Below are 26,053 nucleotides of genomic sequence, written 5' to 3' on the forward strand. Positions count from 1 at the left end.
TCCCTGCTTCCCAACAACAAGCCTCCAGGAGCTCCAAGGGATGTGGAGGTAAGAAGCAGGTCAGTGTGTCTGTCTGTGACTGCCTGTGAGTGTGCGACTGTCTGCCTCTGTGTGTATGTATAACTGTTTGCCTGTGTGTGTGTGTGACACTGTCTGTGTGTGTGACTGTCTGCCTCTGTGTGTATGTATGACTGTCTGCCTGTGTGTGAGGCAGATGTAGTGTGTGTTATATAACACACACTACATAGCACAATGACTTATGGGGTTGCCATAGATTTTTTTCCAGGGCTGCTTCGTGTCCCCAGTCCGGCCCTGGTTTAGACTGCCAGTTTGCAAGAAAATATTTGCAATTTAGGAAGGATAGTTGTTGGTGAAGAGCTTGGAGTGGTCAATTGTTAAGTGGATATCTATCTCAACACCTCCATTCACCATCTGTTACCTTCAACCTTTCTGACTCTTCACCAGATCCCAAGAGCTCAGACAGCCACATGCTTAGCAAACAAGACAGATACAAATGAGTACCATAATTCCTGGAACCTTTTCAATATGTTTTAACGCCCCTAGCCCTGTCTACTAACTGCAGTCTTCTTGGAAACATCAAGTGACAGATAACATTTTGGCTCTCACAAAACATTCCTGATGGTTTATCAAATCATGTGTTGCACATTGTAAGATGTGAAGTTCAGGAATTCAGTGTCAACCGATGTATCACTGGAGACAAGATTATGGGAAACTTTAAGATGCAATTGTAGCATTAAGTTAGGAAATATATGTAGAATTCCTGGTTACATATTATTAACAATACAAATGTATGTAAGAGGCACAGGACATAGTGGATCTGCATTAGAAGACAAAGTAAAATGACTGATAAAACAAAATCTCGGCTGTGCCAGCACACAATATATTTGAGTATAGGACGTACACTGAATCTCAAGGGACAGAGTGAAGTTGGCTAAAAACATTAAACACAGCAGAACAGGGGCCATTTTATTACATTACTGCGACAGTTAAGGAAAACTGAAACTTGCGGTAAAGAAAGTGGATATATATATATCTATCTACATATATACAGATACAAATATCCATCCAGTCATTGTAAAGGGGGCAGATCCAGCAGAACCGGCTGTACATTCAGGTGGGTTCCAAATGAGAAACATGTCCCTCCTCCTCCTAGCAGCAGTAAATGATTTCTGTATGGAAGTAGAAGCGAACTGTGTCCATGTAACATGAGAGGCCATTCCAGTACGGACTAAAGGGACAAAAAGACATGAAGATAATGTGATTATTAAAAATGCTCAGCTACTGCCCAACCCCACAGGCCTCCTTCTAATGTCATGCCAACACATACAATACATGATCTGTGTATTAAGGTAATGTGATTATTAAAAATGCTCAGCTACTGCCCAACCCCCCAGAGCTCCTTCTAACATCATTCCAACACATACAATACATGATCTGTGTACGAAAGTAATGTGTTCATTAAACATGCTTGTGACGTCCCTGGATTATTGTTTTTCTTTGACCTGTCCGGTATTCGAACACCACCGAACAGATTATTAAAGATTTTGGTTAGTATACTGAACCATATACCCAATGGATTGACGACCCAGAACAGTTGTTTGCCGCTCATTAAACTGCCTGACCTCTTTTCATACTTTCGGAAACCACAGATTACCAACATTCTAAGTGGGCGGCTCGGTGGCAGTAGTTTGGGGTCGATTCTCCCAACACCTCCCCAGCAACTGGACGACACTATAACTGGGGTATAACTGGTTTTAATGGAGCCACAGCTGGCCTTTTATGCAAATTCCCCTGCAAGGGGTTTCCAGATACATATTCCAGGGGCATCCCCCACTGGACCAGAGAGTAGACAGGGCGGTCCTCACCGGGCGGGAGAGGCGGACGATCTCCCGATCCTGGGATGCCCAGGAGCAGCTACTTCCCGGCAGGAGCTCCGTTACACAGCTTCCGAATAATTCTAAAATGGATGCTGTCCAGGAGGTGGGAAGGTCTGGGAGGGAGGGTCTGCTGCTGATTGGCTGGAATGTGTCTGCTGACTGTGAGGTACAGGGTCAAAGTTTACTCAATGATGACGAAAAGGGGACGAACCGAACATCGCATATGTTCGCCATCCGTGGCGAACGCGAACAAGCTATGTTCGCCATAAACTATTCGCCAGCAAACCGTTCGGGACATCTCTATTTAACACCCCAAAATATGCATTTCCCCATAAGGTACTGTCACGTAATCATCCGCTTACAAAAAAATGTGGTTAATGGCATTTACTGTCCACACAGGAAAAGTTGTGCAGAGCAGCAACCAAATCCACAGAAGGGTTAATGCTGAGCAGCAATTATGCAAATGGAAACCTGGTAACTGCCTTTGGGGTCAAAGGCCAGTTACAGCCTATCAGATCTAGAGTAAGGGACATTACGACATGGCCATAGATCCTGTAGAATTGTGTAAGCACATAGCTGCTTGTGAAAGGAAACTGGAGGATAATGATCACTGCATGGATCAATTTGCCCAGGCCTCACCTCCACCTTGTGTACCACCAGCTATAGTTCACACGGCACCTACTATCTCCCTATCTCCTCCCCTGCATTTTGATGGTAATATTCAAGAATGCCGGGGATTTATTAACCAAATGGAGTATCATTTTGAGGCCTCACCGGGATCTTTTCCCACAGACAGAGCTAAAATTGGTTACCTAATGAATCAATTAAAAGGTAAAGCTTTAGCTTGGGCCAATCCATTATGGGAGAGTAATAGAAGTGTGGCACACAATTACCAGGAGTTCTATACGGAATTCAAACTTGCGTTTGAACCTGTATGCAGAGAGGATGGCGCCTCTACTGCCCTGTTCCCCAGACAAGGGAACCGGGTTATCTCGGAATATGCCATAGAATTTCGTACCCTAGCTTCCGAGGTAGACTGGACTAATAGTGGGTTAATCTCTGCATTTAAAAAGGGATTATCTGAAACTATGCTAGATGAGATTACCCAAAAAGCTTAATGAATTTATCACTTTTGTCATGCAGATTGATAATAGATTAAGAACCAGAGAAGCTACTAGAAACAAGACCAGACGCATGAGTATGCATTTAGCACCCCGTTTTTCCAGACCTATTGTCCCTGAAATTCCTGTTCAGTCCGAACCTGAACCCAACCAGTTGGGGCTCACTAGACTGTTGGAAGCAGAAAGACAATATAGGAGAAAAGAAGGCCTATGCCTATACTGCAGTAGGAAGGGACATATGAGAAACAATTGTCCCATACGTCCGGAAAACTACCGCACCTTAAGGGGGCAGTTCTTAGGTGTAATGGAAACGTCCTCTGAGAAGAATAAAAATAGGTTTCTCCTTGACATTTCTATCGCCTTTGACAAAAATAACTTTTCATGCAGAGCCCTGATGGATTCAGGTGCTGCTGGAAACTTCATCGACATTCAATTTGTCAAAGGTAATACTATACCTATCAAAGAGAGACTATCACCCCTGTTGAAGCTATTGATGGGAGACCACTCTCACAACCATTGATAACGCATGAAACCTCACCCATTAATATTTCCATTGGTGCATTACATAAGGAAGAGATTACATTTCAGGAGATTGCATCTCCTTCTTGTCCTATTATATTAGGATTCCCATGGCTTAGCAAGCATAACCCTCATATTGACTGGGCTAATGGGGAAATATTAGACTGGGGTAAGGATTGTAATGAAAGGTGCATATTGCATGTCACCAAAAGAGTGGGCACTATTGAATTACCCACTAGTAGACCTCAAAATCCTGAGATCCCTATACAATAACAAGACATTAAAGAAGTATTCAGCAAGACTCAGTCTAATACTCTACCTCCTCACAGACCATATGACTGTTCCATTAACTTACTACCAGGTACTATGCAACCTAAGGGAACAGTCTATTCTCTATCTCCTCAGGAGAGTAGTGTAATGGAGGAATATATTAAAGATCCATTGAATAAAGGCCATATACGAAAATCAGCCTCGCCTGCTGGTGCAGGATTCTTTTTTGTATCTAAAAAAGATGGTGAGTTCCGCCCATGTATCGATTACAGGGCATTGAACAAAATCACCATTAAGAACGCCTACCCCATTCCTCTTATTGCTGAATTATTTGACAGACTCCAGGGCGCTAAAGTGTTTACTAAGCTTGACCATAGAAGCGCTTACAATTTAGTGAGAATTAAGGAAAACCAATAGTGAAAGACTGCATTTAATACCAGAAGTGGACACTATGAATATCTAGTGATGTCATTCGGGTTGTGCAATGCTCCAGCGGTTTTCCAAGATTTCATTAACAATGTACTCAGGGATTACCGTATTTTTCGCTCCATAAGACGCACCTCACCATAAGACGCACCTAGTTTTTAGAGGAAGAAACCCAGAAAACAATATATTCTGAACAAACTGTCCCATAGTGTTTCTTACTATGGGACAGTTTGTTCAGAATATTTTTTTTCTCCCCTGTCCCATAGTGTCCCCCCTCCCATAGTCTTCTCCCACCCCCTCCCCATAGTCTTCATCCCCCCTCCCCTCCCCATAGTCTTCATCCCCCCTCCCCTCCCCATAGTCTTCATCCCCCCTCCCCTCCCCATAGTCTTCATCCCCCCCTCACCTCCCCTCCCCTCCCCATAGTCTTCATCCCCCCTCCCCTCCCCTCCCCATAGTCTTCATCCCCCCTCCCCTCCCCTCCCCTCCGTCTTCATCCCCCCCTCACCTCCCCTCCCCTCCCCATAGTCTTCATCCCCCCTCCCCTCCCCTCCCCATAGTCTTCATCCCCCCTCCCCTCCCCATAGTCTTCATCCCCCCTTCCCTCCCCTCCCCATAGTCTTCATCCCCCCTTCCCTCCCCTCCCCAGATTCTTCATCCCCCCCTCCCCTCCCCATAGTCTTCATCCCCCCTCCCCTCCCCTCCCCTCCGTCTTCATCCCCCCTCCCCTCCCCTCCCCTCCCCATAGTCTTCATCCCCCCTCCCCTCCCCATAGTCTTCTCTCCCATACTGTCCCCCTCCCCTTGTCCCATAATTACTTACCTGTCTTGTAGCGTTTCTCGGCAGCACAGTGCGCACCGCGGTACTGGAACTTGAATTTCATGTTCCGGTTTCCGGCGGGACTGAAAGGAAGTGCGCACACTGAGCTGAGTGCGCACTTCCTTTCAGTCCCGCCGGAAACCGGAACATGAAATTCAAGTTCCAGTACCGCGGTGCGCCCTGTGCTGCCGAGAAACGCTACAAGACAGGTAAGTAAAACTTCATATTCGCTCCATAAGACGCACAGACATTTCCCCTCACTTTTGAGGGGAAAAAAAGTGCGTCTTATGGAGCGAAAAATACGGTATATTTACTCGTTTGTCTTGGTCTATCTGGATGATATCCTTATTTATTCTCCTGCCCTCCAGTCTCACCATGATCACGTTAAACAAGTTCTGCAAACCTTGTTAAAAAAACAACTTTATTGTAAATTGGAAAAAATGTATCTTTGACCAGTCTGAAGTACAGTTTTTAGGATATAATATGTCTGTCTCCGGGTTTCAGATGGATCCTAAAAAACTAGAGTCTGTTCTACAGTGGCCTTTATCCACTGGGTTGTAAGCCATTCAAAGGTTCATTGGTTTCGCCAATTATTACAGAAGATTTATAAAGGGATTTTCTTCAGTAATAGCTCCCATCACCAATATGACATGCAAGGGGGCAAGTAGTACGATATGGTCTAAGGAGGCAATTGAAGCCTTTGAAACTTTCAAACAGCGGTTTGCCTCCGCCGACATATTGATACATCCCGACACCAGTAATACTGGAGGTTGATGCTTCAGAGACAGGGGTAGAGGCAGTTCTCTCCCAGAGGGAGAGCCAGGAAACTCTGTTACATCCTTGTGGTTACTTTTCTAGAAAGTTGTCTCCTGCTGAGCGCAATTACGATATTGGCAATAGAGAATTGTTGGCCATTATTCTAGCTCTCAAGGAGTGGCAACATCTTCTAGAGGGTTCCAAGGACTCCCTTTTGATCATTACTGATTACAAAAACCTGGCTTACATAGGAGATGCTAAGCGATTATCTTCTAGACAAGCTAGGTGGTCCCTATTTCTTTCTCGCTTTAATTTTCTTATCACCTACAGACCTGATTCTAAAAATGTCAAGGCAGACGCCTTCTCCAGGCAGTTTGATACTGAGGCTATACTAGAGAAAGAAACATCCTATATCATTCCCTCGGAATGTATCATTGCGTCCACTGTCCTTTCATTGTCCTCTCCACTGCTTGGCTCCATCATGGAGGCTCAGTCTCAGGCGTCCTGCGGTAGACCTCAGGACAAACTGTTCATTCCATTGGGGGAAAGGGTTAATATCATGAAGGTGTTTCACGACAATGTGTCTGCTGGTCACCCAGGTATTAATAAATCCACTTCTGCTATCATGAAGTCATTCTGGTGGGATTCCCTCAGGAAGGATGTTAAGGAATATGTGCAGGCTTGTTCTGTTTGTGCGGTTTCCAAAGTGCATCATAAACTCGCTTGTGGCTTGTTACAACCTCTTCCTATTCCTGAGGTCCCATGGTCCCACTTGTCCATGGACTTCATTGTTGAACCTCCTAGTTCTAACGGTGTTACCACCATTCTCATGGTTGTGGACTGTTTTTCTAAAATGGCTAATTTTACTCCTCTTAAGAAATTGTAGTCATCTCAAGACCTGGTACTAATCTTTATATGAGAAATTGTCCGTCTGCATGACATTCCTCACAATACATAGAAACATAGAATGTGACGGCAGAAAAGAACAATTCAGCCCATCTGGTCTGCCCAATTTTCTAAATACTTTCATTAGACCCTGGCCTTATCTTATAATAGTATAGTTTAGCCCGAACGCACACGAGGCGCCTGCCCACAAAAGCTCCATGAAAATAGTCTGTGCGGTCTTCCTCTTTCGGGAGTATGAAAAACATATAAAATAACATAGCAATCTGTTCGTGCGTCCGTTCGTATGAATCTCTAGTTCGGGAAGTTGCTCCCCCGAATGCCGCTGTTCGTATGCATTCTCACAAAGTAACTGAAGGTGGAAGTCCCAGCGGTGTTCGTACCGTCGAGTGTCCGATTTTAGTTCCACACACTCAACGACAAACACTACTGTCTTTGTTCGTGTCCCAAGATGGCCGCCGCTACGTGTTCGCTTATACGAAAGGTGACCACCCAGCTGACCGCTTAGAATGTTCATGTAATTGCGGTTTATGGAGGTGTGAACGGTGTTAATCTGGGTGGTCTACCGTTCGGTAGTTTGTTTGGTTGTCAAACCAAACCGTGGGAACCACTTAGGGGAACGGAATTAGACGAACGGCCAGGTGAAACAGGAAAAAGGCTATGTTCTCAAACAAAGGGGAGAATGTCTCGCACATGTATTGTACATCCCAAACATAGGGGAGAACGGGAAGGGGGAAAGGGGCACGGACAGCCCAGAGCCAGTATGAGAGTACGGTGGCATGGTCCATTCCGCTACAGTATCTTTCACATCTCATCCTATATACTTAGTTCAGCAGAAATCTCCCTCCTCAATAAAGGTCTGAATTTTGCTATGCAATATCCTGTTATTCTTGACCTATTTAAGGATCAGATCCTTCAATTTAAAAGAAGCAAAAAGTTTAGAGCATTGTCCTAGATCCCTAAATGATCCGCAAGACAAGATAATTCTGAAAAATCTCTCTACTCCAGGAACAGGAGTCAAATATCAAACAGATTGATGCTTTTGAAGTTATTAATGCCAATATTACTTCTGGCCTAAAGGCAATATCTACTTACTATCCTACCTCTGATAAAGGTTACTTTACATCCATTTTTATAAACTAGTCCTGAAAGATTTTAGGGATTTGGAAAAATCTATAAAACAAGACGGGACAAAAATGAACAATCCTAATAAATTTTGTTATAAAAAAAAAATAAAAATTGGTGCCCTAAAAAGTCTTAAGAACAATAGGGAGATTATCATAAAAATGATGATAAAGAAGGAGGGATAGTTTTACTTGACAGAGATCAGTATCTCAAGGAGTCTCTAAGAATCTTGGGTGATGAGAATTATTATTTGAAACTAACTTCAGACCCCACCCCACGTTTCTCTAAAGAATTATGGCATCTCATTGAAGAGGCATTTAATAAAGAAACCATCGATTAAAAAAAAAGAATACCTCCTGTCTTCAGATGGGGAGGTCTTATTTTTCATTATTTACCTAAAATTCCTAAAAGTATCCAAAACCCCATTGGCCGCCCAATAATTTCTTCTATTGGGTCCCTCACGGCCCCGCTTTCTAAATGGGTTGACATTATGTTCCCAACCTACCTTCCTATATTCGAGATACAGGTCACGTTTTATCCCTCATACAGGATATAAACTGGAAGGACACCTATATTTTGGTTACCATTGACGACACATATTTATATTCGAATATCAACCATCTAAAGGGATTACAAGCTTAATACAATACTTCCTTTTTGCTGATCCTCTCTTACCTACGACCCAAGCCCAAACCCAAACCATTATGGATTTTACATAATTTATTCTAGCACATAATTATTTTAATTTTAACGATATCTTCTGTCTTCAAACTAGGGGGACAGCAATGGGAGCAAGTTTTGCCCCATCCTACGCCAACCTCTTCATGGGTTTCTGGGAAGAATCCTACATTTTACATAATCCACAGTGGAACAAACATCTTATATTTTATCGTCAATTTATCAACGACATTTTAATTATCTGGAATGGTGACTGGACTGAGAGAGGAATTTATGATCTACTTTAATTCTAATGACTGGGGGCTGGCATTTACTTGCAATAAAAACAAACTGAAAATTAAATTTTTAGACCTTTTACTTTGGGCTAAGAACGAACATATCTGCACAAAAACTTTTCAGAAAAAAAGTGGATGTACATGGATTTTTACATGCCACTAGTGGTCACCACCCTACTTGGATACGTAATGTTCCTTAAGGACAATTTACCAGATTACGTAGGAACCGTTCTTCAATTGATGATTTTGAAGCAGAAGCACTTATTTTGAGTGCCTGTTTCCTGGATAAAGAATATCCCTCTAAATCTATGCTATCAGCCTATAGTGTCACAAATACACACTGTTTGGACCGTTTAGCAGTGAGATAATGTCCCTTATCCATGACAGGATCACTTGTAATTCAAAATTTGTGGAATCTCCTCACGTGTAAATATGGCTTGCAGTACGTGGGCCAAACCACGAGGCCATTGAAAGTTAGATTTAGGGAACATAGGTATGCGATTTTACATAAAGATATGGCATGCGCCATTTTTTTTATCTGTTTAGGTTATGGGCATTGAAACTATACCTAAAATTGGGGATACTGCCAAACGTAGGAGAGCTCTCATTGATGCTGAATGTAAATGGAAATATAAATTAAAGGACCACTCTAGTGCCAGGAAAACATACTCGTTTTCCTGGCACTAGAGTGCCCTGGGGGTGCCCCCACCCTCAGGGACCCACTCCCGCCCGGCTCTGGAAAGGGGAAAGGGGTAAAAACTTACCTTTTTCCAGCGCTGGGCGGAGAGATCTCCTCCTGCTCTCCTCCTCCGATCCGCCTCTTCTCCTCCCCGTCGGCTGAATGCGCACGCGCGGCAAGAGCTGCGCGCGCATTCAGCCGGTCACATAGGAAAGCATTCTCAATGCTTTCCTATGGACGCTGGCGTGCTCTCACTGTGAAAATCACAGTGAGAAGCACGCAAGCGCCTCTAGCGGCTGTCAATGAGACAGCCACTAGAGGACATAGGGGGAAGGCTTAACCCATTCACAAACATAGCAGTTTCTCTGAAACTGCTATGTTTATGAAAAAATGGGTTAACCCTAGAAGGACCTGGCACCCAGACCACCTCATTAAGCTGAAGTGGTCTGGGTGCCTAGAGTGGTCCTTTAAATACTTTTTTCCGACACGGCCTCAGCGAGGAACTTGACCAATTACGTCTATAACAATATAATTCCCCTATGCGACCTCTGGTTTATATAAGTATTTGTTTCTTTAAGTATTATATTTATTTACATTTTCAATATTTCTCTAAATGATATAAATTACAGATCAATCTCTTGTTTTCTGTTTATCTATATACATATGTTGTGCTTTTTACCATTTATATAATTGTAACATATGCTATACCTCTCTAGCATGTACAAAATCATGGTTATCAATTTATTTTGCATGTATAAGATTTTTTATATGTATCATTATGTGTTTTCATTTTCTTCATATATATTGCATATTGTGAAAAATGTTCCACAGCAATAAACCCTGCAAGGGTTAATTTGGCGCCCCCCATTCAGGCAGTTATGCCTCCCACTTAGGTATTTAATCAACATCAGTGGAGATGATCTAGAGTCTTGACAAAGTCTCAGCTAAGACACAAACGCGTAGACATACTTCTCCACGTGATCTTCATCATTACTACCATCTGCACGCTGCTCTGCTCCCATTGCCGCAGTCTTTTGAAGAAACCGGCCGCGGCACACCATGTGTTACCAGTCTGGTTGTGCTCCCCCTTTACGGCAAGTAGTGAAAGATGCCGTTACTCATCTATTCCTCGGAACATCACCAGACGACTGTGCCATCTGACTCAGGAATCGGGGGTTGAGCTCGCTGGGCACGATACAGCTTTGATCATCGGTACATCAATTACCTCATACGCTACAGCCTCCATATCTGTGGAGGGGCCCCCCCATCGATATACTTTCTTATATCGTTTTATTTTTTATTTTTTGTTTGAGTTATATGGTTATTGATTTGCCCTATTTTTCTTTTTAGCTTATTGTAGAGGTTATCACATCTGTGCTATTCACCACTTAGCTAATATACCCCTGATTTTTCTCATTTGATTCGTTTTCCCTTTCTAGTGTGTATTTTTAATGCTATTCTTGTGGTGTTTCATTATTGATCAAGCCTCTGGATTTGTTACACACCATATTGCTACATCCTGATTTTGGATGTTGCTATTTATATCTGGGTGTATTTTTAACTTAATTTAGGATTTGTTACACAACACATTGTGACCGCCTGATTCTAGTTGTTCCCACAGCATTAGGACCTTGGATGTTGCTATTTGTATCTGTGGTTCAAATGTTTTTTTTTTTTTTTTTATCCAGAGCAGTTTTTTCAGATATATTATTATATTTTGTAGTATTATATACTTTGTATTCTTTATTATAATAAGCCATTTCTTATCTTATGGACACCTCTTGTTATTAAGAGCGCTCGCACTTAATTTTTATATTTTAACTTCTTGTATTTTAGTCGCTCCTCGTGTGTTGTGTGAAGCTGCCCATATATATATATATATATATATATATATATATATATATATATGTTTTAAGGCCGTTTGGCCTGTATTTGTGGGAGGGGCTTAAATTAATTCACTCCCCTATATAAGGGACACCCCTTACCTGACTCATATCGCTTGAGGTCAGCATCAGAATGACCCTCCCACCCTCTCCTCATTTCAACACTTTCTCTTTTCTTTCCATTTACTTTACTTTCTTACTCCTTGTTGGGCCCTATTTATTTACAGGCCTACCGTATCGTCTGTCTCGGCACACCACAACCGACTTGCTCCCTTCATACTATCCTACGCTTATGCTGGATCCTTACTCCATATACGGCTATTTGCCCCTTACACAAATATATATTATTTATTTATTTACTGTTGTTGACCTACACATTTTGTTTATGGTTGTCAAGGCCTTCCCCACTAATTTGCTAACCAGGATGGTGACCCAGTCGGTGGGGTCGACTGCCTGCAGTAGGCACGGTTACGGTTACTCCCAGGCTAGCTGGAAGCTGGACTGCTTAGATAGTCTGTGTAGCAGAGAGGTAGTATAATCCACAGGGTCTCCGTTGGTAGACAGGAAAAGCAGGTAATAATCCAAGTAGGCAGATACAGCATGCAATAATCCAGGTAGCGTTATAAGAATCCTTCCCTCCCAAGAACTAGACAACACATAGGCTGGGAGTCAACTGAGCTTTTAATCACAGGTCACAGTATTTATGGGATTCCCCATGCAAGGGGTTTCCCTACTGACATTTCAGGGGTTGTACAGTAGGGGACAAAATGGGGAACTGAATAACCTGAACATTTCTCCCATCATGCACTGCTGCATGAGAGGGATACTCCCACTAAAATATACAGTTAAGTGGATTATCCCTCCGTGCAGCAGAACTGACAATTCACATTAAAACCCATAACTTTTACATTATTCGTTACATTTAAACGGATGGACGTTCGGTAGATAGCTGGGGTCTGAGCGCACATTTCGTGAAAGTACCGCTCAGATCCCAGCTTAAATAACCGAACGCCGCATAAAAAACACATTACATTTAAGTTCACTTCAAACTACCGATTGGACATATGTGAACAAACTACCGAAGGACCGGGACTCCCGAACGGCTTGGAAGTCCAGCGGTATTCGTGCCGTCGAGTAGTCGATTTTAGTTCCAGGCGCTCGACGACCAAATACCGCTGGGCTAACAAAGGATCCAAGATGGTCGACCGCCGCGTGGTCGGTAGCCGAACGGCGGCAACCCGAATCCTTCTAATTACCGATTGCAACACTGTTGCAATCCTTAATGGGAGCCACACGACCTCCTGTGTGTGGTCTCCCTTCGGTAGTTTGGTTGTTTCACGAACAGTGTTGAAATTCACTGTTCGTGAAACGATTTGCAGGAAGGCTGGCGGCTTTCACGCCGCCAGCATACGAACGCCATTGTTCACAAGAACCACGCTACATACACTTGGTTCTTAAAGGCATACATACACACTTGTAACAAAATATAGTCAATACAGTTTAAAGTGGCTGGATTTGCCACAAGTCTGGTTCCCCGATGTAGAGAGAGAGGAGAGCCGCTTCAGCTAGTAGACCATAAGAATCCTGAAAATGTAGAATAATCCCACTAGCTATGGTACAGCTAGGATACCCTTTTCCTCACAAAACGAGTCGAGGTTGCGATTTGAAGGTCAAGCAAGAACTGGCTTTAATGGCACACAGGCATCACTATTTATGCAAAATCTCAGGTCCAGTGACAGCCCCTCTGGGCCTGATGGGCTACGGGGACAATACAAGTAGTTAAAGGAACACTATAGCCACCTAAATTACTTTAGCTAAATAAAGCAGTTTTAGTGTATAGATCATTCCCCTGCAATTTAACTGCTCAATTCACTGTCATTTAGGAGTTAAATCACTTTGTCTCTGTTTATGCAGCCCTAGCCACACCTCCACTGGCTATGATTGACAGAGCCTGCATGAAAAAATAAAATAAAAAAATAACTGGTTTCACTTTAAAAACAGATGTAATTTACCTTAAATAATTGTATCTCAATCTCTAAATTGAACTTTAATCATATACAGGAGGCTCTTGCAGGGTCTAGCAAGCTATTAACATAGCAGGGGATAAGAAAATCTTAATTAAATAGTGTTGTATAATCCTTCTCTCACCACCAATACTTCCAATTGGTATCCTTTTGAGAGAAATCCACTCTGCGTTGTGTATTAATAGTGAATGTAATATCCCTGTATCACCTCTTCCAAAAACTAACATATATCTTTATCTCCTTGTCCAGATAAATATATGACTAGCACTACTAAGGTATTCTATCCGATATTACAAATAAACAGCCAACACCATAGTTCTTACCAGAGAGAAATCTTTACTTAGAATCTGCCCAATTAAATATTACAGAAGAAGAATGTTACAGAGTTATAGTTAAAATACATTCATAACACTCATACATTCCATCTATCTAATAATATCGGCTACATTGTGTATGTGCTGTGAGATGTTGGGTGCAGCATGTGTGTCTTACCAAACCTAATCTAATGTGATATCAGTATCTTCTATTTTTAAAGGAATTGGTTGCCATGTTGTAAATAGCAAACTCCTCAGCTCAATTGATATGTAAATGTGATTTACTTTCCCAAGGCCCAAAGTGTTATCTATCCTGTTATTTTATTTAAGTGTTAACTTTCCCAGCCATCCCTTTTCCTCTAACCTAAGGTGTGATTTCCTAGATAGAGACTCCTTTGAAGACTAGTTGATATGTTAATGTGATCGGTGCCTTTCAGGTGCTGTATCTTTCCAACTATCTAAACAGAAACTCCCTTTGAAGATAATTCCTGACCTCCCATACACACAGACTTAATCAAGCACATATTAAACAGATATATATATATATATATATATATATATATATATATATAATATTTTCCCCAACACTCCCCCACTTGAATAAGATCTAATAAGGAGATTATTCACATACAACCCCGCCACCCACTCTGATTTCTGTATATTATTAAAAAAAAATTAAGGCAAGACATGAACCCACACATATATTTTATACCCCTAAAATGGATGTGAGCTCTAATTTTTCCTGCTTTGTATGGATTTTTTTTTTTTTTTTTTTTTTAGTTCTTTCCTCCAACAGCAATATAAAATGAATAAAGAGCAGATTAAAACAAATTGTAGACAAACAAATACTACAGAAGCAGTTCTTAATCCTGGGTGTGTGTAAGTATTATAGGGTATGCTCCACCAGGGCTCTTGAAAACTATTTGTTAAATCATTAAGGCTAGCTACATTTTCCTTCACCAGCTCTTGCAATTGCACAACCATTTGATTATTTCTTTTAAATAATGTATCCAAATCTACATTAAGTGGTGGGATTTTCTTAAAAAGTGAGGGAGCCATTTTATTCCAATTTCCTAGATCTTCCTGTACCACGTCCATAGATCTTTGTGTGAGTTGGATATTGGCTCTTATGACCTCCTTGCCCACTTTCATGGAGCCATAGGTAAGATTAACACACCATCCTGTTTGGGGTACCCTACATTGTATAGTTTGCTGCCACAGAACTGAAGATACTCCCAGTGCGCAGATCGTGGGACCCTGTCCGTGCACCACTCTTTTCCAACCATTTATGGGTTTGTGAAGGTGAACAGGGCAGCTCCCTGAGTTTTCCACCATGCACCCATCTGCCTGGACTAGTGGTTCAAGTACACAGGAACAAAGCCAAGCATTACCACGTCTGTCACAGCAACTGGGGTTGATAACTTTCCAGAACTGGTCTTCTTTTATCACTAAGCGAGTTTGTGGAAGGAATTGCTTTAAAATATTAGTGCGATTAGCCACTTCCAACTCACCAAACATAGTCATCTTATAAACAGGTACAGGCTGTTCTGTCCAAACTGGAATGTCAATTATTAATGGAATTTTTTTTTTTTCCTAATTTGCATTTATTGCACCAGCTCTGCAGACCTTTAATTTTGGAAAGGACTACATTCTGACAATCTACGCCATATTCCCTAACCAGATCAAAGACTAGGGTAGAATTAATTAATCTGGGCCATTCCCCTCGTTTTATTTCTTGGAGGCCTAAATTTAGATGTTTGTCTAGTAAATTTCCAACTATACCACATACCACAGCTTTAGATACATTATTGTTATTAACTGATTCTCTGAGAGCATTCACCGATATAGTAATCCACTGCAAATCTGCAGCAACTGTGTGAATGTTCTGTATCGTGACATCAGTTTCAGCTAGAGTGTTAAAATCCACTCGTCCCTCTTTGAGCATAATTTGCTGCAACCCATTAACATAATTTTGTTCTCGTGAGTTAAGACCCTCTATGTCTGCCCTATTCCAAATTGATGTTCCCAAACTGAGTCCTGACGTTATATCAGTACCCAGATCCCTTTTTTTCTCTCTCTCTAAACTTGAGCCCTTGTGTTGCATCCCAGAATAGATTAATATGTGCTTGAAATAAATTTTTAAACCATTCTTTCATCATCTCTGGGCACCTCTCTGGTGTATTACATAATGAAAAATGTAACAAATAGAACTTGCAATAAAGAAAGCCTAAATAGGGCTCTCTTTACAGGAAGTGTTTATGGAAGGCTGTGCAAGTCACATGCAGGGAGGTGTGACTAGGGTTCATAAACAAAGGGATTTAACTCCTAAATGGCAGAGGATTGAGCAGTGAGGCTGCAGGGGCATGTTCTATACACCAAAACTGCTTCATTAAGCTAAAGTTGTTCAGGTGACTATAGTGTCCCTTTAACCAATAGAAACACAATGTATTTTTTGAAATTGTCACCGCCCAGCTTGGAGATAATGAATCCAACAGTTATGACAATGTAATTATCTCCAAGCGCCCAAAATACCACGTTTTCTTGCAACATACAAAACAGGATAAAAATACATAACTTTAGCATTTTACTATATAATTAGTGCATTCTACCGTTCATTATGTAGCCCAGATCTGAGCGCAGCAGTTAGTCGAAGGGCGCTCAGAACTCACGAACGGTATGCTTAGTTTCCTCATTATAAAGTCTGTATGTGTCTCTTGTCCCGAGCCCGAGATAGCGGCCATGTTTTTAGGGGAGTTAATAGGTAGCGGGACCTCGTGGAACGAGTAACGGCTAGGGGTTTGCACGAATCCTCGCTCTTCTGATGGTTGTCCAAGCTGTTCGGGAAACGAACGGAGACCACCGGGAAGGGGCACTTAACCTGCGGCTAACCGCAAAAAACAACATTCTAATTGAGGCCACACGCCACGCCGTAGGTGGTCCTTATTCGTGAGTCTTTCGGTAGTTTGAGTTCAGTACATAGGGCCCGAACAGGAATGTCCTGATGCCGTCAATTATATTGTGGTTAACCGCAGACCGCAACTCCCTGGGCGATTTAATTAGGGACACGTCCAGCTCTTAGGGTGGTCGGCCGTTCGGGTATTAGAAAGGTGACCAGGGTTAAGTGGCGGCACACGCCAGAGCCCAGGTAGTGAATTGTTTGTATAACAAATCGGTAACGGCCAATCAATTCGGGAATTGGGTTACAAAATTAAAATACCGAAGCAAGGTTCTGTGTGAAACATAAATCCTGCTGACCGTCTCCTCTGAGGGTGGCTCTCCGTAATATGTCAGGCGCCGGTCCATCTCCTTGCGCACTTCATCCTCTTCTCCGGACCCTGGCCGGGGAGTAGTTGCCTCACTGCGTGCTTGCGTGGTCATCTTCACATGAGCGCAGCAGTCAATTTGGCCTTGTTACAATTTCCAGGCATTATCCCTCTGGATTCACACAAGTCTTGTAACGTTGGTTGTTTTAGAGTACTATAGTCCATGAGTCTGTTGGTAGGGACCTGGGATCCAGCCACTTGCCACCAGTTGTAGCGGGACCTGGGTAACCTGGCTGATTATACCCGCTATTAATGTATAGAGATCCATTTTCCCCCAGTAACTGGGGGAAGACACATGGTTCCAGGGGTACAACGTTTTGCTATCTTTATTTGGGCACACAGCTTTTTATGCACAGACCCCCACAGGGGGTCTCCGTCCCACACAACACAATCCCAGTCAGGAGGGGGCTGGGCTGCAGATACCACTAGCTCCCAGGGGGCACACATGCCAATACATTACATACGGGTGAAGGGGTAAACTTTGGGGCTCGGCGCCCCTGGAAGGTCACACAGGTAAAATACATATCCCATCCGGGATCCCTACAAATAACGGGGCTATAGGGTGTACAGAGTCCGAGATACCAGCATCTAAAGTCTGGGGTTTGAGGCTCTGTACATCCCCAAATTCAGTTCCACAGCATTGCTTGGTTTGGTCCGGTGAATTAAAAGTTCATGCCCAAACCAAGCAACAGCAAAACCGCTGAAAGGCGTGAAACCAATTTGTGCCAATCAGTGCTTGGGGAGGAGAGGGATGTTACGGTTACCCCCAGGCTAGTTGAAGGCTGGACCGCTTGGATGTCCTGGTTCCCGAGTTTGGAGAGAGAGAAGCGCTGTTCCGGTCGGCAGACCACCAGAGTCCTGTGAATACAAAGCAATCCCACTAGCTCTAGTATAGCTAGGATACTTTGGTTCCCACAAAACGAGTCGAGGCTGCGATTTGAAGGTCAAACACGAACTGGCTTTAATGGCACAGGGTTAGCAGTATTTATGCAAAAACCCAGGTCCAGGGACAGCCCCCTCTGGACCTGATGGGATACAGGGACAATGCATACACTGCATCGTTTGAAATAGTCCCCGCCCAACTTGGAGATAATGATTCCAACGGTTATGGCAATGCAATTATCTCCAAGTGCACAGAATCCCACGTGCATTTCCAACATGTAAAAACAGAATAAAATATATATTTATAACAATTTCTACAATATCCCTGATATTCCACCATTCGTTAGATAGCTCGGGTCTGAGCGCATCAGATAGACGAATAGCGCTCAGATCTCACGAACGGTATGGCTAGTCTCTGAGATATAAGTATTTTCGTGTCTCATTGTCCCGAACAAGAGATGGCGGCCATCTTTTCCGCTTGTGGATAGGCGAGCGGGTATCGGTCCCAAAACTCCTGGAACTAAACACGGATGGCCACCGTCACAAATACCGCTCTCTAGCTGGTTGTCCCAACCCTTCGGGAACCGAACGTCGACCGCCCTGAAGGGACCAATTAGCCTGCGGTTAACCGCAGCCTCAGCGTTCTAATTACGGACACACGCTGTGGTGTAGGTGGTCCTCGTTCGGGAGTTTGGATACGGTGAAAATAGTCAAAGAACAAGGCCACCCTGAAGTGGTCAATTAAGGTTGTGGTTAACCGCAAACCGCAACCTCCCGGTGGTCCCCCGTTCGGTTGTTTCCGAGGTCAACAGGGTTAAGTGGCGGCACACGCCAGGGGCCGGGTGGTCCGAGTTCGTATGCACGAATTTATAATCCAAGGGGTTCGTGTGAAATGAGTAAAAGCAATAGAAATACCGAAGGAACGTCTTCGGTACTTTAACATAGGGTAATCCAATATGAGTCTGTGGAGTGTCCGTAACAAGGGATTTCGCTGCCCAATTAGGAGAGAGGGCGTGAAACACAATTGCACCAATCCGCTGAGAGGGGCAAATCCAAGTCGCGCCAATCAGCGCTCAGGAGAAAGGGCGCAAAACCCCGTTTGAGCCAGCAACCAATCAGGGCTCCCTCGTGTCGACCAACTAGGAGAATGGAGTGAACCCAGGTTGAATGGGCGCTCTTTCTCCCATTGGTCGGCACAGACTTCCACACGTCCATCGGGGCCCTGTGGCCGTGAGACCAACTCACAGCCCGAGGGATTCCCTGTGGGCGTGCGTCCCTATCTCCGGTGGTTATCCACTGGAGAGAGCGCTTTCCTGGGCGGCCACAAGCCTAGCCTCTTAGCTCCCAGGTTGGAGTGTAAAGAGTGATTATAGCTTTGTTAGGAGCAGGTAGGGTGATCCCCGACATGGGGATCGAAGACAGTGAAACGAATGCTCCCCCTGGTGGGCGTTCAGGGATACGAAGCATGCAACACTTGTTCCCTGCGGTCTGCAGTTTTCACACCTCATTAGCGAAGTCTGAACATTCTCACTAAACATTCTAAATGGGGTATCTGAGTGGTCTGGCGCACGGAGCGCCCCCATGTGGATAAAAGGTACTTTGCATGATTTAAAGTCAAAATTACAGAAAGGGGGAAAATTATAAAGGGGGAACACACATTCCAGGAGGGCACATCCACAAATAGGAAAGGGCAATTCACAGTTAGGTAACAGTCCCGCCACACTCAGCTACTGTCCAACCTCACAGGGCTCCTTCTAACGTCAGGCCAAAACATACAATACATGATCTGTGTATTAAAGTACCGTATATACTCGAGTATAAGCCGAGTTTTTTAGCACATTTTTTGTGCTAAAAAAACCCAACTCGGCTTATACTCGAGTCATAGTCTGTATTATGGCAATTTGCATTGCCATAATACAGACTGGGGGGAGAGGGGGGCTGGCAGAGCTGTACTTACCTTTCCTGCAGCTCCTGTCAGCTCTCTCCTCCTCCGCGCCGTCCGTTCAGCACCTCGGTCAGCTCCCAGTGTAAGTCTCGCGAGAACTTACACTGTGAGCTGACAGAGGGAGCTGCACGGACGGCGCTGAGGAGGAGAGAGCTGACAGGAGCTGCAGGACAGGTAAGTTACAGCTCTGACAGCCCCCCTCTCCCTCCACTGAACTGCCAATCCCACTGGACCACCAGGGAAGGAGCCCCCCTCCCTGCCATGTATCAAGCAGGGAGGGAGGACGAAAAAAAAAATAATTAGTAATAATAAAAAATAAAAAAAAGTAAATAATAAATAATAATACAAAAATAATAATAATTAAATTAAAAAAATAAAAATAATAATAAATAATAATAAAAAAAATTAAAATAATAATAAAAAAAAAAAATTCCCATCCCCCACCAAGGCTCTGCAACACACACACACACCACTCATACACACACACACACACACACTGCATTCATACACACACACTGCATTCATACACACACACTGCACTCATACACACACACTGCATTCATACACTCACACTGCATTCATACACTCACACTGCATTCATACACACGCTGCACTCATACACACGCTGCACTCATACACATGCTGCATTCATACACTCACTGCATTCATACACTCACACTGCATTCATACACACACACTGCACTCATACACACACACTGCACTCATACACACACACTGCACTCATACACACACACTGCACTCATACACACACACTGCATTCATACACACACACTGCACTCATACACACACACTGCATTCATACACACGCTGCACTCATACCCACACGCTGCACTCATACCCACACGCTGCACTCATACACTCACGCTGCATTCATACACTCACGCTGCATTCATACACTCACGCTGCATTCATACACTCACACTGCATCCATACACTCACACTGCATCCATACACTCACACTGCATCCATACACTCACATTGCATTCATACACTCACACTGCATTCATACACTCACACTGCATTCATTATACACACACTGTAAATAAATATTCAATTAATTTATTTTTTTTAGGATCTAATTTTATTTAGAAATTTACCAGTAGCTGCTGCATTTCTCACCCTAGTCTTATACTCGAGTCAATAAGTTTTCCCAGTTTTTTTGGGTAAAATTAGGGGCCTCGGCTTATATTCGGGTCGGCTTATACTCGAGTATATACGGTAATGTGATCATTAAACATGCTCAGCTACTGTCCAACTTCACAGGCTTCCTTCTAACGGCATGCCAACACATACAATACAGGATCTGTATTTTCTTATATATGTTTGTGTGCAGTGATACTGCGTTAGCAACAGCAATTCCACCCTAACTAAAGAGCAGTGCTTGGCTCTTTCAGCCTATAAATGCTGACCAGGTTAGAAATGTATATTGATAATGCAAAATTTTACATTCTGTTAATTCTCAAACACAGTATGCAATGTACACATAACAATATGCAGCCTGCAATGTGCACACAACATGATACTCAGCCCGCAATGTGCCCACAACGCGCAGCCTGCAATGTGCACACAACACAGAGACTCTAATGTACACACAATGCGCAGCCTGCATTGTACACACAACACAGAGACTCTAATGTACACACAATGCACAACCTGCATTGTACACACAACACAGAGACTCTAATGTACACACAATGCGCAGCCTGCATTGTACACACAACCCACAGCCTGCAATGTACACATCACACCTATATGCACTCCACAGTGTACACACACTACCAATATGAAACTGGCAGTGTATACAACACACCTACACATAGCCAGCAGTATGCATGTAAAATAAACACTCTGCATGAAGTATATCTACAACACCGACAGCAACATGCAGCATTAAGGATTTTTCAGGACATAAATTTACTTACTGCATTAATTTGATACTCCGCACAGTGACCAGTTTTCAAATCTATCACAGCCAGTCCTGGTACTGAATTAGAAACAAACCAGATCCCTCCAACAAGAACAAGCTTTCCATTTACTACATGGGAGGTGTGAGAATACCTAATAGGAAGAGAACAAAACATGAGGATGACAAAGCAACAAAACACTGGGCTGGAACCAGAAACACACATCTCGAGAATCAAACAAGATCAGAAAAGGACAGAGTGAGTGAATGAGATGGACATTGTATGAAACAAGAGAGAGAGGGAACAGAATGTGGAATAACAGACAGAGCGAGTGAATGAGATGGACATCGTATGAAACAAGAAACAGGGAAAAGAATGTGGAATAACAGACAGAGCGAGTGAATGAGATGGACATCGTATGAAACAAGAGAGAAGGAACATAATGTGGAATAACAGACAGAGCGGGTGAAAGAGTCGGACATTGTATGAAACAAGAGACAGGGAACAGAATGTGGAATAACAGACAGAGCGAGTGAATGAGATGGACATCGTATAATACAAGAGAGAGGGAGCATAATGTGGAATAACAGACAGAGCGAGTGAATGAGCCGGACATCGTATGAAACAAGAGACAGGGAACAGAATGTGGAATAACAGACAGAGCGAGTGAATGAGCCGGACATCATATGAAACAAAAGAGAGAGGAAACACTGTATGGAATAACAGAATGGGAGAATGAGATTAAACAAGATAGAGGGAACCGAATGTGGAATAACAGACAACGATAGTGAATAGGCTGGACATCATATGAAACAAGAGAGGGGAAAAATAATGTTGAATAACAGAATGAGAGAATTGACATTGTATGAAATGAGAGGGAACAGAATGTGAAATAACAGAGAGCGAGTGAATGAGACGAACATCATATGATACAAGCGAGAGAGAATAGAATGTGGAATAACAGACAGAGAGAGTGAATGAGACGGACATCGTATTTAACAAGAAAGCATTGGCGGATCCAGGGGGGGGCAACAGGGCAATTCCCCCCCCATCCTCTCAGAGAAAATAGTGAGTCTGACGTTCTCCTCTGCCAGCCCAAGCACCAGCCCTGCTGATTGCCATCACGGACCGGAGGGGAGATCAGTGATCTCCCTCCCCGGCCCACAGGCACATTGCTGCAGCTCCACCGGGTTCTCCATTCGCGATCACGGAGCGTTGACACGGTTACCATGGCAACGCTCCGTTCTCGCGAGAGTAAACTCTGGCCTGAGCTGCAGGTTAGAGTTCACTCCCCCACTAGAACCACCAGGGACTTGAAGAAAGCAATGTCTCCCCCTCCCTCAGCAAAGGTAAGAAGGGACGGGGGACATTAGCTATATTTATTTAATTATTTAATAATTAAAGGAACACTATAGTCACCTAAATGACTTTAGCTAAATAAAGCAGTTTTAGTGTATAGATCATTCCCCTACAATTTCACTGCTCAATTCACTGTCATTTAGGAGTTAAATCACTTTGTTTCTGTTTATGCAGCCCTAGCCACACCTCCCCTGGCTATGATTGACAGAGCCTGCATGAAAAAAAAAAAACTGGTTTCACTATCAAACAGATGTAAATTTACCTTAAATAATTGTATCTCAATCTCTAAATTGAACTTTAATCACATACAGGAGGCTCTTGCAGGGTCTAGCAATCTAATAACATAGCAGGGGATAAGAAAATCTTAATTAAACAGAACTTGCAATAAAGAAAGCCTAAATAGGGCTCTCTTTACAGGAAGTGTTTATGGAAGGCTGTGCAAGTCACATGCAGGGAGGTGTGACTAGGGTTCATAAACAAAGGGATTTAACTCCTCAATGGCAGAGGATTGAGCAGTGAGGCTGCAGGGGCATGTTCTATACACCAAAACTGCAAGCTAAAGTTGTTCAGGTGACTATAGTGTCCCTTTAAAAAAAATAAAAATAATAATATATATATATTTAATCTGCCCCCCCTAACCCCTCACACACTACACCACACACATCCCCCCCTTACAAAAACAGCCCACCTATCCCCTCACACAAACTATAACCCCCTACACACTGCACCACACACAAATATACAGCACCCCTTACACACACACACAGCCCCCCCTTACACACACAGTCCCCCTTACACACACTGCCTCCCCTTACACACACTGCCCCCCTTACACACACTGCCCCCCTTACACACACAGCCCCCCCTTACACACACAGTCTCCCCTTACACACAGCCCCCCTTACACACACTGCCTCCCCTTACACACACAGCCCCCCACCCCTTACACACATAGCCCCCCCTTACACACAAAGCCCCCACCTTACACACACAGCCCCCCATAACACACACAGCCCCCCCTTACACACACAGCCTCCCCTTACACACAGCCCCCCTTACACACACTGCCTCCCCTTACACACACAGCCCCCCCTTGCACACACACAGCCCCCCCTTGCACACACACAGCCCCCCCTTACACACACACAGCCCCCCCTTACACACACAGCCCCCCCTTACACACACAGCCCCCCCTTACACACACAGCACCCCCTTACACACACACAGCACCCCCTTACACACACACAGCCCCCCTTACACACACACAGCCCCCCCTTACACACACACAGCCCCCCCTTACACACACAGCCCCCCCCTTACACACACTGCCCCCCCTTACACACACTGCCCCCCCTTACACACACTGCCCCCATAAACACACACACTGCCCCCTTATACATACAGCCTCCCCTTACACACACTGCCCCCATAAACACACTGCCCCCAATACACACACAGCCCCCCATACACACACACACACACACACAGCGCCACTCACACACAAACACACTGCACCCTTTACACACAAACACACTGCTCACAATATACAAATTGCTACCCCATACATACACTGCACTCCTCTCACATACGCAGTACCCCTCCATACACATACTGCGACCCTCACACACTGAACCACTCACACACACACAACAACCTCTATCCCAGCAGACCCTGGGTAAGTTATCAAACTTTTTTTTAACGGTTTGACTACTTACTCTGAGAGGGCACCACAGCAAATCCTGGCACCAAAACCACTACAGAGAGCTGTAGTGGTTATTGTGCCTGGATTGTTTCTTAAAATGATCTGCCAGTGCCCCTCCCGAGATTAGCTTCTGGATCCGCCACTGAAAGAGAGAGGGAACAGAATGTGGAATAACAGAATGAGCCGGCCATTGTATGAAACAAGAGAGAAGGAACAAAATGTGGAATAACAGACAGTAGTGAAAGAGCTGGATATCGTATGAAACAGAGAGAGAGAGAGAGAGAGAGAGAGAGAGTGTTGTGGAATAACAAACAGCAGTGAAAGTACATCCTTGTATGAAACAAGAAAGAGAGAACAGAATATAGAAAAACAGACAAAGAGAGAGAACGAGAAGAAGATCATGTGTAACAAGAGAGGGAACAGAATATGGAATAACAGAATGAGCGTGTGAATGAATGAAGTAGACCTCACGTATAACCAGAGAGGGGGAACAGAATATGGAATAACAGAATGAGCGTGTGAATGAATGAAGTAGACCTCACGTATAACGAGAGAGGGGGGACAGAATCTGGAATAACAGAATGAGCGTGTGAATGAATGAAGTAGACCTCACGTATAACCAGAGAGGGGGAACAGAATATGGAATAACAGAATGAGCGTGTGAATTAATGAAGTAGACCTCACATATAACCAGAGAGGGGGAACAGAATATGGAATAACAGAATGAGCGTGTGAATGAATGAAGTAGACCTCACATATAACCAGAGAGGGGGAACAGAATATGGAATAACAGAATGAGCGAGTGAATGAATGAAGTAGACCTCACGTATAACCAGAGAGGGGGAACAGAATATGGAATAACAGAATGAGCGAGTGAATGAATGAAGTAGACCTCACGTATAACCAGAGAGGGGGAACAGAATATGGAATAACAGAATGAGCGAGTGAATGAATGAAGTAGACCTCACGTATAACCAGAGAGGGGGAACAGAATATGGAATAACAGAATGAGCGTGTGAATTAATGAAGTAGACCTCACGTATAACCAGAGAGGGGGAACAGAATATGGAATAACAGAATGAGCGTGTGAATGAATGAAGTAGACCTCAAGTATAACCAGAGAGGGGGAACAGAATATGGAATAACAGAATGAGCGTGTGAATGAATGAAGTAGACCTCACGTATAACCAGAGAGGGGGAACAGAATATGGAATAACAGAATGAGCG

The 26,053-nt window shown here is 43.7% G+C and overlaps 1 protein-coding gene across 4 annotated transcripts in view; it reads right to left on the minus strand.

Annotated features, from left to right (window-relative positions):
• Positions 1-387: 387 nt before the first annotated feature.
• The window catches only part of LCMT2 (leucine carboxyl methyltransferase 2), a 154,438-nt gene continuing 128,772 nt past the window's right edge, over positions 388-26,053 (minus strand). For 3 of the 4 annotated variants that reach the window (XM_063433444.1, XM_063433449.1, XM_063433452.1), the window contains exons 14-15: positions 21,784-21,919; positions 390-1,249 (exon numbers count right to left, since the gene is read on the minus strand). In XM_063433444.1, the coding sequence (XP_063289514.1) occupies positions 1,091-1,249; positions 21,784-21,919 (295 nt within the window). In that variant the 3' untranslated portion in view covers positions 390-1,090. Of the gene's footprint in view, positions 1,250-21,783; positions 21,920-26,053 lie in introns of all 4 variants that reach the window. The other variant, XM_063433454.1, reaches the window with a different exon arrangement.

This window comes from Pelobates fuscus, chromosome 1 (assembly GCF_036172605.1).
Source record: "Pelobates fuscus isolate aPelFus1 chromosome 1, aPelFus1.pri, whole genome shotgun sequence".
NCBI classification, from domain to species: Eukaryota; Metazoa; Chordata; class Amphibia; order Anura; family Pelobatidae; genus Pelobates; species Pelobates fuscus.